General features: G+C 43.6%; 1 protein-coding gene across 1 annotated transcript in view; it reads left to right on the forward strand.

The window, feature by feature from the left end:
* VPS53 (VPS53 subunit of GARP complex) overlaps positions 1-16,768 on the forward strand; it is a 122,710-nt gene that overhangs the window by 62,768 nt on the left and 43,174 nt on the right. The window contains exons 13-14 of the mRNA XM_061143030.1: positions 4,431-4,525; positions 16,302-16,544. Of these exons, the coding sequence (XP_060999013.1) occupies positions 4,431-4,525; positions 16,302-16,544 (338 nt within the window). The remainder of the gene's footprint in view (positions 1-4,430; positions 4,526-16,301; positions 16,545-16,768) is intronic.

Here is a 16,768-nt window from a genome sequence, read left to right on the forward strand (position 1 = left end):
TGATCCGAGCAGTTAGATTTAATCTGTTTACATTGGATCGTAATAAAAGGAAATGGAACCAGCTGCAGACCTCCTTACTGTGACAACAGTAACCTTTTATTATTCCATCAAACTCCAGGAGGAAATAGCTTAAACATCTGCAGCTTTTGGAAAGAATTCACACACTCCGAAGTCCAGCCCGAGTGCTACTGCTAAACGACTTTAGTATATTCTTTAAGCTGAGAAGCAACCCTTTAGGGAGCTGGAAGGTGCAAAGGGAGACACCAACTTGAGCTGCAATTCTAGCCTGTAGCGTCTAAATATGAACACAGATATGAGGCAGCCAGAGGCAGGAGGCAGGTGGGGATTAAAAAAAAACAGGCTTGAGGCAGTCCCTCCCGTTGTTCCCCTCTTGCTTCCAAATCACATTGAAAGCTCAGTAAGAGGACAGGGAGCTGTGACTATGGCTATAGGTCCCTTCTCTCTGCTGGGAGCGCCATTAGAGGGCAGAGGCTGGGTGGAGTACAGTCACCTGCAGGGAGGTTCGGGCCACCTGTGCTGTCTGACTGTGCGGCTGGCTCTCTGAGCCACAGCCAGAGGCATCTGTGGGGCCTCATCAAACTTGGGTCCCTGGGAAGATGGGTCAGGGTGAGTTTGTTGAAATATCAGGTAGCCATACTCCCTAGTCATTGGAATCTCTATCTGAATAAGCTCTTTAGATTCATCCATACATTTTTATCACATATCATTTTGTGCATACATAAAAAGGAAAATATAAGCAAAATAAATAGGTAAAGATATTCCCAAAATTTATTCGCCTTTGGAGTCTTAACTCTGCTGAACTACCTTTTTTTTAAAAGAGTTTTTTGATGCGGACCAGTTTTAAAATCTTTGTTGAATGTGTTACAGTATTGCTTCTGTTTTATGTTTTGGTGTTTTGCCCAGGAGGCATGTGGGATCTTCTCTCCCCAACCAGGGATCGAACCCACACCCCCTGCAGTGGAAGGGGAAGTCTTAACCCCTGGACTATCAGGAAGTCCCTCTGAACCACTTAAAAAAAAAAACGAACTTTTTATTTCAAAATAATTATAGACTCATAAAAAGTTGCACAGAGAAGTCCTGGATACCCATCTCTCAGCTTCCCTCAGTGCTGATGGCTCCCATAGCTACAGCACGTTATCAAAACCGGGATGTTGATGCTAAGCTCGTTTTTCACTCAGGTGTGGATGTCTCTGTTGCCACACAGTGTGGTTCCAGCTGCTGGTGATGTGCCGTTTCTCAAAATGCTCCTCTACTATACCTGGGATCATCTGCCATGTTTTTTATTATTCTTTGAAACCTTTTTCTCTTTTTTAAAAAAATAATGTCAAATTTAGGGAAAGTTTTAAAAATATTGCTAGGAACTCCCAAATATCTTTCACCTGAGTTCACTAGTTTGTACTATTTTGCTACATTCACATTTATCATTTTTTCCCCTCCCCCTCTCTCTTCTGTCTCTTATTCTCCCTCCCTCTGTCTCTTTCTCTTTCAGAACAAGTAAGTTTATAAGTATCATGCCCTCTGTCTCTGAGTATTTCAGTATGTATTTCCTTTCTAGGAAACACATTCACTTAAGAAAGATATTCACTAAAGACAGGTACTCACTAAAATCACCACAGGTCAAAATCAGAAAATTTAATACCAATGCGATATCTCATTTATAGACTTATTTAAATGTTATAATGTGATCCAAAAGTGATAAATTAAAACACTGTAAATTGTTGGGAAAGCACACTGAAATTAGTAAATACATAAAGCCAGATACAAAAAAAATAAATAAAGCCAAGATACAAAATCCACATGCTGATTTAAAACATGACAATATTCTATATTACACAAACTCCCATTTATAATTTCCAGAAGCTATCCTACAGACATGTGAATATTTTTGTCAGGGGAAAAAATATAAATAAAGGGAATGATTATAATATTTATGAAGATTGCATTTTAGTTAACGAAAAGGTATCTGGGTATTGTGGTCTTATTTTCCAGTTCTAAAATCAGGATATCTGGGTCCCCAGTGGCTCAGCTGGTAAAGAACCTGTCAGCCAGTGCAGGAGACACAAAAGACAGGGATTGGATCCCTGGGTGGGGAAGATCAGATCCCCTGGAGAAGGAAATGGCAACCAGCTCCAGTATTCTTGCCTGGAAAATTCCATGGACAGAGGAGCCTGGCAGGTTAGTCTGGAGTCGCAGAGTCGAACACAACTGAGCATGCCCGTGCACATGCTGTGTGGCAGTGTTAAAATCAGGATATTTCAGGATATCTAATCCTAAAAAGGTTAGACAAGTTAAATCACATTTCTCTGTTCGTTTATCAGATCACTTTATTGAAAAGAATAACAAATTTTGAAGTATAAGTAACTGACCTGGAAAATGTAAAACAGATAAGGACCACACCTTCACAGTCATCATACTGCATCACAGATCCCTCATTCTAAACTAATGGAAATGTAGAAAAACCCCTAAGGTATCTATGAAATGAAGTAGAACTTTGGATCTAACCAATTTAAACTCAAATTAACCTGTTTTTATGTGCTAAGTCACTTCAGTCATGTCCAACTCTTTGCTACCCCCTGCAACCCGCCAGTCTCCTCTATCCATGGGATTCTCCAGGCAAGAATACTGGAGTGGGTTGCCATGCCCTCCTCCAGGGGATCTTCCTGATCCAGGGACTGTACCCGCGTCTCTTACATCTCCTGCATTGGCAGGTGGCTTCTTTACCACTGGTGCCGCCTGGGAAGCCCACAGCCTCTCACAGTCTCAGCCTAAGGCCTGACTTTGGCAGTGGCTTCTGGATGGTAAGAGAAAATAGCCCAGACTATAGTTAGTCTGGAAGGACCAGAGTTTCTTCAAATCCTACGAAATAAATAAAGACATGGAATTTTTAGAAGGTGAAAAGGGAATAAAGCTAGGTATGAGATTAAATGGGATATGTCTACAGTTGACATTTAATTTGGGGTGATCATTACCAGTTTTTACAGATGTTTTTAAGTATTTCAGGTTTTTTTTTTTAATTACTAGAAGATTTATATCCAAATTGTACCCCTGTATCAACCCCAGCAAAGCCTCAGAGACCTGTATCTATTTTCAAATGCCCACAAACAAAACATAGATAGAATTGGCTTTTCTTTTTTTAGGAACAGAAATATGTAGGAAGATCTTGTTTATTTTTTAGATGTTTTGAAAGGAAATTTAGTAGCAAAGAGTAGTTTTTAAATGCTTTCCTGCCCAGATAACCTTTTTATCAGATACAATTTTCCCAGTGTCACTTGGAGACCAGGGCTGACCCATGTTTTTGCTGGTGCAAGGCAAAAAATACAGATAAAACAGCCAGCCTGTCTACCTACTTATCTATCTTTCTATCTTGGTATACGGTCACCAACTAACTGTCTCTTCTTGGGAAGAATTGCCTTTATGCAGCTATTTTCTCTTTTAAAAGGTTTAGGTATAAAATACTCTTTTAGGAACTTGTGGCAAGAATATTGAGAGTGTAAAGTAGCAAAATAAAAAGTTAGCAACCCTGTGTTGGCCCCCTACCCTTGTTGTTGTTGTTGTTGTTTCCTATTTGTTGATGAAATTCAGCAGTCGGGAAGCATTGCGGTGACAGCAGTGATCTAATAGAAAGCGTTCCCCTTTAGGAGATAGGAAACTTCACCCTGTGCCTGGGGGCAGGCTGCTAACACCTTCTGTGCCTCCCTTTCTTTAGGTGTAGTGAAAGTGAATGTCGCTCAGTTGTGTCCAGCTCTTTGCGACCCCATGGACTATACAGTTCGTGGAATTCTCCAGGCCAGAATACTGGAGCGGGGAGCCTTTCCCTTCTCCAGAGCATCTTCCCAACCCAGGTCTCCCTCACTGTAGATGGATTCTTTACCAGCTGAGCCACCAGGGAAGCCCTTCTTTTAGTGTAAAATCGTAGTAATAATTCCTACATTGAGGGTTGTTGTGAGGAGTAGGTGAGATGTCATTTCGTATCAAAGTGCTTGGCCCATAATAACAAGCAGTGAATGGAGGCTTTCAAAACTAGACTGTGTGAAAGTACTTTAGACATTCCAAGGCACTGCCCAGCCATAAGGTGCTGATTATTAGCAAGAGTTTGCATTTTTGAAACATCAGTCAGATGATGAAGAACTTCCAAATTGAAAATGCATGTGTTATCACAGTAGCCGTAAATCTTTCACTGCACAGAGCACATAAATGATGCCAGCAAAGCTGGTTTATTATTCACAAGCTGGCATGAATTATAATACAGGACATGGTCCTAGTCTAGTTACACTGCGTGCTTCTTTTCTGTAAGTTAGGAGTGAACTTTGAAGAGATGTTTTTGTTGAAACTGCTGGAAAATTTGCAAAGATGGCTCAAGCATAGAGTTTCTTTTTTTCTTTCCTTTTCTCTCTTTTTTTCCTTTACAGCCTAAGAAGCCTAAAGCCCCAGACAATCCATTTCACGGCATTGTTTCCAAGTGTTTTGAGCCACATCTCTACGTGTATATTGAGTCCCAGGACAAGTGAGTGACAACCATTTTGCTGCTTTCTCCTGCCATTTCTCCCTCCTCGAGTCAGGGAGGGGCCTTAAAAGGGCACAGCTCGTTCTAGAGGTTGAAGGAGGGACTTGGCATGCCCATGACCCTCCCTGGAAAGCTGTTAAGGATACTTTTTGGTCTTTTGAGTGTTATAATGGATTATGTCTAAAAATCTCAGAAGCCTGAATGTGACTCTAAGGCACTCCCAAACAGGTCCCAGCGCCTGTTTCCGAGATGGGCACTGAGCCCTTTACGTCTGCATGTCAATCTGCCAGGCTTTATGATGTCAGGTGCTGAAAAGTGGAGACTGAAAGCCTCAACTCTAACGTATATGTTTTCAAGTATAATTTAACTTTTCATTTTGAAATCATTTAGATTCACCAAAAAGTTACAAAAGAATTCTCATATATCCTTTGTCCAGAGAATGGTGGTGGTGGTTTAGTTTCTAAGTTGGGTCTGACTCTTTGTCATCCCGTGGACTGTAGCCCACCAGGCACTTCTATCCATGGGATTTCCAAGGCAAGAATACTGGAGTGGGTTGCCATTCCGCTCTCCAGGGGATCTTCTGACCCAGGAATTGAACCCATGTCTCCTGCATTAGCAGGTGGGGTCTTTACCATTGCACCACCTGGGAAGCCCCCAGAGAATGGTAGCAGCTTAGAGAACCGCAGTTATCAAAATCAGGAAGGTGCCATTCTCCCCTAAATGTCCTTCCTCTGGTCCAAGACCCAGTCATGCATTTAGTTGTCAGGTCTCCTTAGTCCCCTTTAAGCTTGAACAGTTCCTCAGTCTCTTCTTTGTCTTTCATGACCTTGACACTCTTGAAAAGTGTTTGACCAGCTCTTTTGTCCAAAGCCCTCAATTTCTGTTTGTGATGTTTCCTCTTGATTAAATCCAGATTATGTGTTTTGGGCAAGAATACCACAGAGGTGACATTGTGTCTTCTCAGTGCCCAGCGCACGATGTCAGGAGGGGGCACCTCACGTGGCTTTGTCCTGTTACTGCTGAGGTTGACCTTGACCAGTTGCTTAAGTGGTGTCTGCCAGCTTTTCCCCAATAAAGCTGCATTTTTGCTTTATAATAAGTATCTTGTGGGGGGATACTTTGGGACCATGTAAATATCCCCTGTCTCGTCACTTTGCCCCTCATTGTCACTCTCTTGACAGTTCCTGCCTGACACGGTGATTACTGTAGTGTTTGCCAGACACTGTGGGTTTCTATCATTTCTTCTACATTTACTTATTGGGATTCTACTAGAAGGAAGAGCTTCCTCTTCTCCCCCACTTGTTGGTTGGTTTGTTTTTGTCTGTTTGGACTGATGGCTTCTTACTTTCTTTGATGGATTATCATCCATTTAATATACATGCTTTTTACAAATGCAGGGGCTCCAGAAAATGCTTATCAAGCAGCCCACTGCAACCACAGCCAGTTGAATATGGTCATGAGTGCTCTCACAGCCAGAAGAGTGTGGTCATGTTCCAGTATCCACTTCTATGCAGAGGACAGCGGCCCCTCCTCATCCCTGAATCTCTGTCCACAGCCAGAGCAACTGTGGAAGGCCCTTCCACAATGGAAGGCAGATTTTGGAAAGGCCAGGTTTCTGAAACAGATTGAACTGACTGGAGGCAGGCTGGTCCAGGCTTCAAGAAGAGGCCCTGTAGCCTAAAGTATATGTTTAGGAGGACCAGACAGTGGCTCACACAGGGACGACAGCAGCTCTGAGAAACTCCTCGAGGGGAGTTCTCTGGGAACGCACTTAGATCCTAAAATCTAGTCCCTCCCCCTCTTTTTTTTAATGCTTCTTTCATTTTAGCACATTCTTACTTAAAAGTATATTCCAAGGGTAAACCAGAAAATTAAGAGAACATTTCAAGTGGGTATTTGTGTCTCACCTGGAATGTCATTGTTCTTCAACTATTTGATTTTTTGTTGTTGTTCATTCGCCAAGTCATGTCTGACTCTTTGCGACCCCTCATGGACTGCAGCACCTCAGGCTCCTCTGTCCTCCACTGTCTCCCAGAGTTTGCTCAAACTCATGTCCATTGAATTGGTGATAGATTGCTTCTATTCTTTTCTTCGTTGATTACAAAATTTTGTAATCAAAGACCCAGAGGAATCGGGTGGGGAGGGAGGTGGGAGGGGGGATCGGGATGGGGAATACGTGTAACTCTATGGCTGATTCATATCAATGTATGACAAAACCCACTGAAATGTTGTGAAGTAATTAGCCTCCAACTAATAAAAAAAAAAAAAAAAAGAACAGGCCAGGCAACATCCAGAGTACCCCATGCATTGCTTCTCGGCCTGGGCAAGGACAGGCAGCCGGAAATAATGAGGCACTTCCTGCAAGTGCCGAAGTTTTAAGAGGACCTCAAAACACTCACTGATCAAGAGAAATAATATTTGGATGGAATATTTTTAATAAATATATGTTCAAAAATCTATAATGAACAACATGTTAACAACTTCAACAGAGACAAAAATAGACAAAATTTTGTAATCATATTACAAATTACGTATTAAAACCCCAGAAAATTAATTTGTGAAAGAGCTTCTATGTTAACAAAAACAACCTCCTCCCTGCCACCTACCCAGCAAAAAAAAAAAAGTTGCCTTGACATCTTTTGCCTTGTAAAGCCTCAGTTTTCCTCCTGCTTTGTATGCATTTGGCTTACATCCATAGGCATGCAGAAGGGCAGACTACTAAAATCAAGTTTAAGAAATCATTTCCTCGTCTGTTAAATAGTTACTATTACCATTTTTGTTTTTTTTAAACATCCTGTCTGTTTTTTTAAAACATCCTGTTTAAACATCTGCATTCACAAAGTTTTTTTCAGGATTACTAATAAGACACCTCTGCAGGGCAGGAAAAAGGAGCTGCTATTTGCCTGTTAGATGAACAGGCCTTGAAGTAGTCCGCCTGTATGACTACTATGGGCCAAACCCCTATCTTCTCTTATCAATCCAAATTCTTAATTTTAGAAAGGCTTGAAAGCTGTTGGGTCCAGGGTTTAAAGTGCATATCTGAGATAACCATGTGGTTTTCCCCAAACCTATCCAGCCTTAAAAAAAAAAGAAAAAACAGTCATTTTGTGGATTATCTGGTGTCATCCTGGGATCCTCTCTTCTCACATGGCCTCAATTCATGTAAAGCACACTCATTGTTCATGAGACTTTGGGCGAAGGGCCAGCCCTCCCTTCCTTAGGGACTCTCCATTTCTCTCTGAAAAATGCAGGGCTGGCCCCTCAGCCTGCCGCCTGGCCTCGCCAGGACGCATCCACAGCACAAGGGCAGTAGCAGAAGCTTCTCGTAGGAGAGCTGCGTAGGCTGGGCTGCTCTCGCTCCAGAACAAGCAACAAAAGCTGGGAGCAGGAAATCAAGTTCAAGAAACCCATTTCCTCGTCTGTTACAGGAGAGCATCAGACAGAATAATGCCTAAAGCAGCGGGTTTTTAACCTTGAGTCATAGACCCCTCTGAGAACCAACAAAAACCACAGGCCCTCTTGCCACCAAAAACAAAAAAACAAAAAAAAACACGTGAACCCACACACTATTTTGAGTATAGTTTCAAGGGGTTCTTCAAAGTCCTTCCTGAAGTCAGAGAATCCCAAGACTGGGGAAGGAACTCAGGTGGACACTGACTGGGGGCAAATCACTACTCCTGTTGTAGCTCTGCAAGGAGGAAAACCTGAGGCCATTCACACGCTCCCAGAGGACAGAGACCCAGCTCAAGGTAGTGGAAAGAGCATGGGCCTGGGTGCCAGACAGACCTGCACTTGCATCTGAGCCCTGCACTCCTCCTCGGGCCTCCAGCTCTGGTCCTCACCTCTCCGAGTCTGTTTAGCACCCTCTACCATCAAGTGTATAAAGCCCCCCTCGAAGGATTAGCGGCGAGGGTGAAACGACACGACGTGTCGGCACCTGGCAGAAGAAAACAGGGCTCGGGAGCCGTGTCTGCCCTGCCCTTATGGCAGTCCTGTTCCATGCTCTCAGGTGGTTGGGTGGCCTGGTCTGTGCTGCCAGCTCTCTGTTGAGCCTGGCGTGGGGTCCACTCTCTCATCCCCGTAGCGCCCTCCCTGCCGGGGAGCGTCCTGGCAGCACCTGCCCCAGCCCAGGGCCCAGCAGCAGCAGGAGGACCGCAGAGCCGGTGCCCAGGGAGGAGGCAGGAGTGGGGCTGTCCCGAAGTCACCTCTCACCCAGCTGGGCCGAGCTGTCCTCCTGTGCCCTGAGCCGGTTTCTCAGTTTTTGTTTATGTCCAAGGAGGAAGTTAGTTGTATCTCTTCTACTCTTGGAGATGTAGTCATTTTCTTTGGCCGACTCTTGCAGAAGCGATGTCTTTCCATAACCGCTTTTCCTTCACTCCATTCAGTGACATTTTCAGGCTGAGAAATTATTAGTGACTCCATTTCTGCCCATTTGATTTCTCTCCGTAACCACTTTTTCTTCACTCCATTCAGTGACATTTTCAGGCTGAGAAATTGTTAGTGACTCCATTTCTGCCCATTCTCCTGAGTTCTCTGTAATAGCTTTTGTTGAAATAGAGCCTGCCACCGCTTCTAGCTTGGTCAAGCCTAGAGTTTCTCTGTAAACAGACGTTGCTTATCGTTTGTTTTGAATTAACTTCTAACTTTCAGAAGAGTTCCAAGAATTGTACACAGAGCTCCTGTGTATTCTTCACCCAGATTTTTCCATTAATAGCTGTCCCTCCCACCTTTGAGCAGACACACTCACAGACAGACACATTCTCATATAGATATACACATGGTTTTTGTTTGTTTATTTATTAGTCTCTTAAGATGTGTCTGACTCTTTTGTGACCCTATGGCCTGTAGCCCACCAGGCTCTTCTGTCCCATGGAATTTTCCAGGCAAGAATACTGGAGTGGGTTGCCATTCCTTTATCCAGGGGATCTTCCCCACCCAGGTATTGAACCTATGTCTCCTGCATTGGCAGGCGGATCTTTACTACTGAGCCACCTGGACAGCCCCACATAGCCACAGTGTAGTCATTACAATCAAGAAGGTAGCTTTGACACAGCACTTGCATTGAATCCATAGACCCCATTCACTTTCCCCATTTGTCCCAATCCTGTTTTTTAAAGATCCCAAATCCATTCCAGGATCGCAGGTTACATTTATTTGTCACAACTCTTTGGTTCCATCCAGAAAAATAACTTATTCTTTCTTTATCTTCCATAGCCTGAAAATTTTTGATGAGTGCAGGCCAGTTATTTTGTGGAATGTCCCTCAGTCTGGTTCTGACTGATGCAGCCTCGTGAGTCGTGATTCATACAGAAGTGTTGCTGTGTTTTTCTCAGTGACTCCTATCACGAGACATACAGTGTCAACGTGTCTCATAACTTGTGCTGCTCAGTTTTACTACTTGGTTTAGATGGTATCGGCCAGGTTAATTAATAAGCATTTAATAAGTGTTAATTACTTAACCATGAACCCATATAAATAGCTTTTTTCTCATATTTCACTTACTTATTTTACCATCCGTTAATGACATTTGTTTAAATCCTTTATTACTAAGAGAGTTGCCAAGTAATTATTTTTCTAATCCCATCATTTCTTCTGCATGTCTTCTGTTTTAAGAAACAGCTTTCTCTTTTCTCCATTTATTTATATCAACATGGACATGTGGATTCCTGTTTTATCCAATGGGTTTATAGCCATTACTATCTTTTTAACCTTTAACTTTATGTTGGAATAAATTTCGACCTAAGAAAAATTTCAAAAATAGTGCAGATATTCCATTTCTCTCTCACAAACTCCTCCATGTTTGCATCTTACATAACTGTAGTACAGTTATCATCAAAAACAGCTGGTTAACACTGATACAGTACTAGTCACTTAACTCCAGGCCTTATTTGGATTTTACCAGTTTTTCCACTGAATGTCCTTCTTCTCTTCCAGGATCCATCATTATTTGTTTTAATGGTCAAATTGTCCTTGACTTGGCCCCTTCCAGCTGGTTTTCCATCCTTTTTGTATGCCCCTAGTGTTTTTTGAGCACTTTCTTTCTGGCACAGCAAAATACACCAGACTCATCTTGTACTTTCCTAACCTAGCCCTGGAGTCATCCATTTTTCCAGAATCCCTTGTTCCCTTGGCGGGAAATGTTTAGAAACTAAGTGCTGGTCATCAGGTATGTTCATTACTTCTTGAGTATCATGCTTCTAGGCCCTCCAAGCTGAGAGAGCTAAGACATACATGTATGTGTATATCTATGTATATTTTTACCCTCTTATACCTATTTATATATTTAAACCCATCAGTCTATGCCAGTAACTCCAATTCTAACCTAACACCGCAGGGTTTATTGGAGCCTCCCTGTTCCCATGTCTGTAACTGCTTTCTACAGCCATGAGAAACTTGTTCCCAGTATCCTCCATGTAGTTATTTTTCTGCTCCATATACCTGTGTGGAACCCATCTCCCAGGTGTGCTCAAGCCAGAGCTTAGCTCTCCAACCTCACTGACCACACCAGAGCCAACTCCCCTGCCCCAGTCAAAAGGAAGGGGTGTATGTGTGCTAAATGGCTTCAGTCATGTCTGACCCTCTGTGATCCTGTGGACTGTAGCTCGCCATGCTCCCCTGTCCGTACATTTCTCCAGGCAAGAATACTGGAGTGGGCTGCTGTGCCCTCCTCCAGGGGATCTTCCCGACCCAAGGATGGAACCCACATCTCTTGATGTCTCTTGCGCTGGCATGCAGGTTCTTTACCACTAGCGTCACCTGGGAAGCTTGCATGTACCCTTGGATGAACAAGTTCTGTAACTTCCTGGGGTCTTAAGCTGCTTCGCCCCAGCTCATCCTCTTGCCACTTTTTCTGACTACTGTCTTCCTCTTCTGGAGCCATCACTCCTGTACTTTCCAGTTAAAATACCATTTCTGTGAATGCTGCCTGCAGATCCACCAGGAAAAACAGCCTTGGTCATCCATACCTAAGCTTGGTCCGCAGTGTGGTTTTTCTCTCTATGTTTTAATCTTTCCCTCTATTGCCATCACTCTGAAGTAGTCTGTATTCCCACGTGGTTTTTCATATCGGTGGCACTCCCAGCAGTATTTCACATGGCTCCCCCGAAATGCTTATACAGTTCTTGGGTTAAAAGCTCATGTTACAGGGAAGAAGGCAAAAGACCCCATCCATACCCATGATGTCTTTCTTTAAGCTGGAAAGAAAGTGAATCTGAGCAGTCATTGTGACACCACAGATCTGTATGGCGCTTTTGAGATTTGAAATCAAAGCTTGGGGTAGTGGATAGAGCTTGGCTTGGAGATAGTACCTTAGAGATAGGCCCCAGTTCAAATTCTAACTCCGATAAATTCTGTGACCTAGGGCAAGTTATATTTTTCTCAGCATCGGTTTTTTCATTTTTAAAATGGGGGTATTAATGCCTTCTGATCAGGGCTGCTGTGAGGATTAAATGAGGTTGTATTTATAATGCACGCAGCAAGGTACCTAGTTTATAGGCTTACAGCCTAGGGTAAGAGAGATACCAAAGAACCATTTTGGAACACAGTATGGAGGGGTAAAAGGTATGACACTAGTTTGCTGTGGGAATTCAGATGTGTATGAACCTAACTGCAGGTATCTTCTACCTCAGCCAGCCCTCTCCTTTCCCCGTCCTCTCCCTCTCATGTCATATTCTGTACTTTTTTTTTTTAAAGAAATTTTTTTTTGGGGGGTGTGTACTAGAATCGAACCCAGGCCTCCTGCACTGGGAGCATGGAGTCTTAGCGAAGTCCTTTGTACTTCTGACTTTAGGCCTTTATTCTTTCACCTGGATCTGCTGTGAAATTTTCTGTCTAGTTTCCTCTCATATTTTCTTTGTCTAAAACAAATTGTTTGTAGTGTCTATACTGCAAAACTAGCAATTTATTGCCATCTTGAGATCTTAAGATCATAAGCATAAGCATCCTATCCCCTAATAGGATACTGTGTCTTTATCCTCACAGCACCATGAGCAGGACTTCCTCATAGGAAGCATAAGCATATGACTTCCTCATAGGAAGCATAAGCATCCTATCCCCTAATAGAATACTGTGTCTTTATCCTCACAGCACCATGAGCAGGACTTAACACTTTATAAACGTTTGTTTGATTGTAATTGGTTTAGGGCATAAAGGGCAAGTCTACAATTCCGTTCAACAGGTCAGCATGCACCATGTCCCTTTCTCCAGTAGCTCTTCCTATAAGATCATGCTGAAACTCAGGGTAGCATTGGGTGTCTGGAAGAAATGGTAGCATTTTTTTTTTAGGTGAATTCATTTTTATCTGATACTTACAGCCCACAGCACTTTGCACATACTAAGTGCTCCGTCCGGTTTTGATTGGTTTGGACCCTCTGTGCCAGCTCATGCACCTTGCCCTTCCCATCCGGGTGACTCTTCCTCTTCTCTTCTGTGAAGCTGCTTGATGGCTCGTTTTCCAGTGTCTCATGTGGCATAGCAGCACGCTGATGAAGAGTGCTAGGTGAAAGCGAGGAGTGGGATACTCTGACTGGTTTATTTCTCATTCACACCAGAGAACAGTGTCCAAAGTAACCCAGTGAACATTCTGCAAAATGTGGAAGTTTGTTAGAGCTTTGTTTATGAGGAAGTTTTTGTCTCTGTTCTATGATCGTAATTGATTTACAGTCTTACTCATCAGCTTGACTCTGAAATAGGAGGTAGATGACGAAGTATCCTGGCTTCAGCTTCCAGGGGAATTAGATGAGAGGGTCAAGTAAAAATGGTTCAGAGCTGTGGCCCCTGTTTTGGTAGGCACCGTGGATCCAGAGGTTAGAGTCTCTCATAGAAGGACTCTAATGGAAGCCTTGCCTGCTGTTCTGAGCTCCTCTGTGCACCAGCCCTACCCCCACCTCGCCTTCCATTCCCACCCTTTAGGGACAAGATGTGGAGGTTGGGCACCAACATAATTTGGAGATTAGTTTCACGCATAAGCATGAAGGGGGAGCAGAAGTAACAGAGACCTTATCCCTGCTCTCAAGAATCTTACGATAACATGCGTGACACAGAGAAGATTCTACCACTGGAGAGCAAGCAGCTTTCACCTTTGGTACCAACATCACCTTATAAGAAGGGACTGGCTACAGGACTGTCTCAGGAAGGATCTGAATTTACCCCGGAGATCAGTGAGAAAGACAGCCATTCCTGATGAGCACTGCCCACTGCAGGCTCAGGATGGGAGAAGGATGTTTCCAGGATAAGTGACATCTTCACATTGTATAGTAGTATATTTAAAAAAAAAAAAGTGTTTCCAGGATAAGTGACATCTTCACATTGTATAGTAGTATATTTAAAAAAAAAAAGTGTCAGCGTTACAGATGCCAGAAATTGCAATTATATAGAGGATGGACGTGAGTAGGGGTTGTCTGGGTGCCCCCTGAGCTGAGCTAGGAGGGCAGTGGACAGATGGCCATGGGAGAGACACCAAGGAAGTCATCCAGGCAAGGGCACAGAGTTAGGGGCTAGAGATAGAGCTGAGGGGGCAGCTGAGGGGAGTCCAGCTGAAGCATGGGGACACCGTGGAGGAGAAGTGGGAGATTAAATGGAAAGGTGAGGCAGGAAGAGGGTTGGTCACCCTGGAGCTTTCCAAGGTCAAGCTCCTCCTTGGCTTGCTGACCATCCCCACCGTCACAGTGCACCAGGCTAGGCCTGAAGTCCTTTGAGGGCAGAGTGACTGTATCTGGATGTCATAAACTCTTAGTAACAAAAGTTCTTGGGTAAAGTAGTGTCAGTCTTCTCCTGTTCGTGCTAATTGATACTGCGTGTGGTTCTTGTCTTTTTCTTCCTGACGGTTATATAAATACATGTAAAAAGCACAGCTGAGTTCCTGTAGCCTCAGACAGTAAGCTAAGAAGATGCAGAATGTCAGGGCGGGTGGGAACACCCTCCTCTTCCTATGTTTCATACAGCACAACTGTGTGGGGACCGATTAATACAGCCCTGTGGGGTGCGACAGTGATGACTCAATGTGACTGAGGCAAACTCAGTGACGTTCGAGTGGGAACTGGGCGAAAATTAACACCATCATCACCACTGTGACCTGGGGCAGGCCTGGAGCTGCTCAACAGTTTCTCTCCTCTCAGAAATTCTTGCATCGTTAATTCCAGAAGTTGTAAGAATAAACTGCATTAAAGGAGAAAGAAAGCATTTTTTTGTAAAGAATATTTCATTACAGTTCCTCTTTGTTTAGGTATCTATCTGCTGGAAACCTTTAGGTTATTGTTATTTTTTAGTTGCTAAATTGTATCTGACTCTTTGCAACCCCCTGGACTGTAGCCTGCCACAGTCCTTTGTCCATGGGATTTCCCAGGCAAGAATATTGGAATGGGTTGCCATTCCCTTCTCCAGGGGAACTTCCCGGATCAGGGATCAAACCTACATCTCCTGCTTGGCCGGTGGATTCTTTATCATTGAGCTGCCTGGGAAGCCCACCTTTGGGTTAAGGATGTCTAAGTGTTTGCTGACATTATACCTTTGTGTTTGAGGAGTAGTAGGGTAGAGTGGAGGGCTTCCCAGGCAGCACTAGTGGTAAAGAACCTGCCTGCCAGTGTAGGAGATGTAAGAGACATGGGTTCGATCCCTGGGTAGGAAAGATCCCCTGAGGGCATGGCAGCCCACTCCAGTATTCTCGCCTGGAGAATCCCATGGACAGAGGAGCCTGGCAGGCTGCAGTCTGTAGGCTCACCAAGAGTCAGACACGACTGAAGCGATGCATGTATGCACAGGGTAGGGTGGGTAAGAAGCATGAAGTTTGGAGGCAGGCTGCTTGGCTTTTAATCCTGGCTCCCCCGCTGTCTGGCTGTATGACTCTGGACAAGGTCCTTTTCTGTTCCTCGCTTTATAACAAGGAGGTTAGTGTTAGTCCCTGGGTCATAAGGTCATTGTGATGATCAAGTGAAGTTCAATGAAGTGATGCTTACAAAGAGCTGTGCATCATAAGTGTTCAGAAAATGATGACTGTCATCATGTAGGGTTTTCATTTCTGGCACGAGAAACTGGTACTAATATGGTACTAGGACCAGGGCACACAGCTAAGCAGTAGATTCTAGGCTCAGCTTTGCCACAAAATTGTGTGACCAACTTTCCAGGCCTTCATTTTGTCATCTCTTAGAGGGTCCAGTGATACTTTGTCTTTCCTCCAGGGGTTTGGGATCAAATGTGACCATGGAATGCCTTGAAAAGTGTAAAGCAGCAGACAAATGCCATATTTTGTCATCGATGTTATTATTGGGGGGGGGGGGGGTTGGTTGATGATACTGATAAAGATGGGTCCAATTTTTTTAGTGTTTTAAATTAATTGTTTTTTCTTGAGGTATAGTTGATTCACATTATTGTGTTAATTCAGGTATACAACGAAGTGATTCAACTATATAGGTTGATTCTTTTCCTATATAGGTTATTATAAGATATTGAATGTTCCCTGTGTTATACAGTAAATCCTTGCTAATTGTCTATTTTATATACAGTAGTGTGTATGTTAATCCCATGCTCCTAATTTATCCCCACCCCCCTTTTCCCCTTTGATAATCATACATTTGTTTTCTGTTTGTGAGTCTGTTTCTGTTTTTGTGAACAGATTCATTTCTGAATACAAGTGATATCATATAATATTTGTCTTTGACTTACTAAAATGGGTCCAGTTTTCAATGTAACAAGCATGAGGAATGATTTCCTGGTGGCAGTCAAGCACAACTGCTTTCTCCTTGTTGAACTAAAATGACATTTCACGTTTTCTTCCTGCTAGAAACCTTGGGGAGCTGATAGATCGGTTTGTGGCTGATTTCAAGGCCCAGGGCCCACCTAAGCCCAACACGGACGAGGGAGGTGCCGTGCTCCCCAGCTGCGCTGACCTCTTCGTCTACTACAAGAAGTGCATGGTGCAGTGCTCGCAGCTCAGTACCGGGGAGCCCATGATCGCCCTGACCACCATTTTCCAGAAGTATCTCCGCGAATACGCCTGGAAAATCCTCTCTGGCAACCTGCCCAAGTGAGTTCCCATTCTTCCTGGTGTGAGTGGTAAAGTAAGCTTCTGAATATACCTAAATATGGAAATCTTTGAGGAAATCCATTCTGAAGTTGTTTACTGAACTGCTAAGAATATCAGGAAAATCCCCTGATGGAGTTTCTAAGGGTCTGAGATGGTTTCCTCTCAAATGGGATCCCCTAGCCAATCAGGACCGTCACAGGAAATGCCCTCTCTGGTCACCAGCA

This window comes from Dama dama, chromosome 5 (assembly GCF_033118175.1).
Source record: "Dama dama isolate Ldn47 chromosome 5, ASM3311817v1, whole genome shotgun sequence".
Classification (NCBI taxonomy): Eukaryota; Metazoa; Chordata; class Mammalia; order Artiodactyla; family Cervidae; genus Dama; species Dama dama.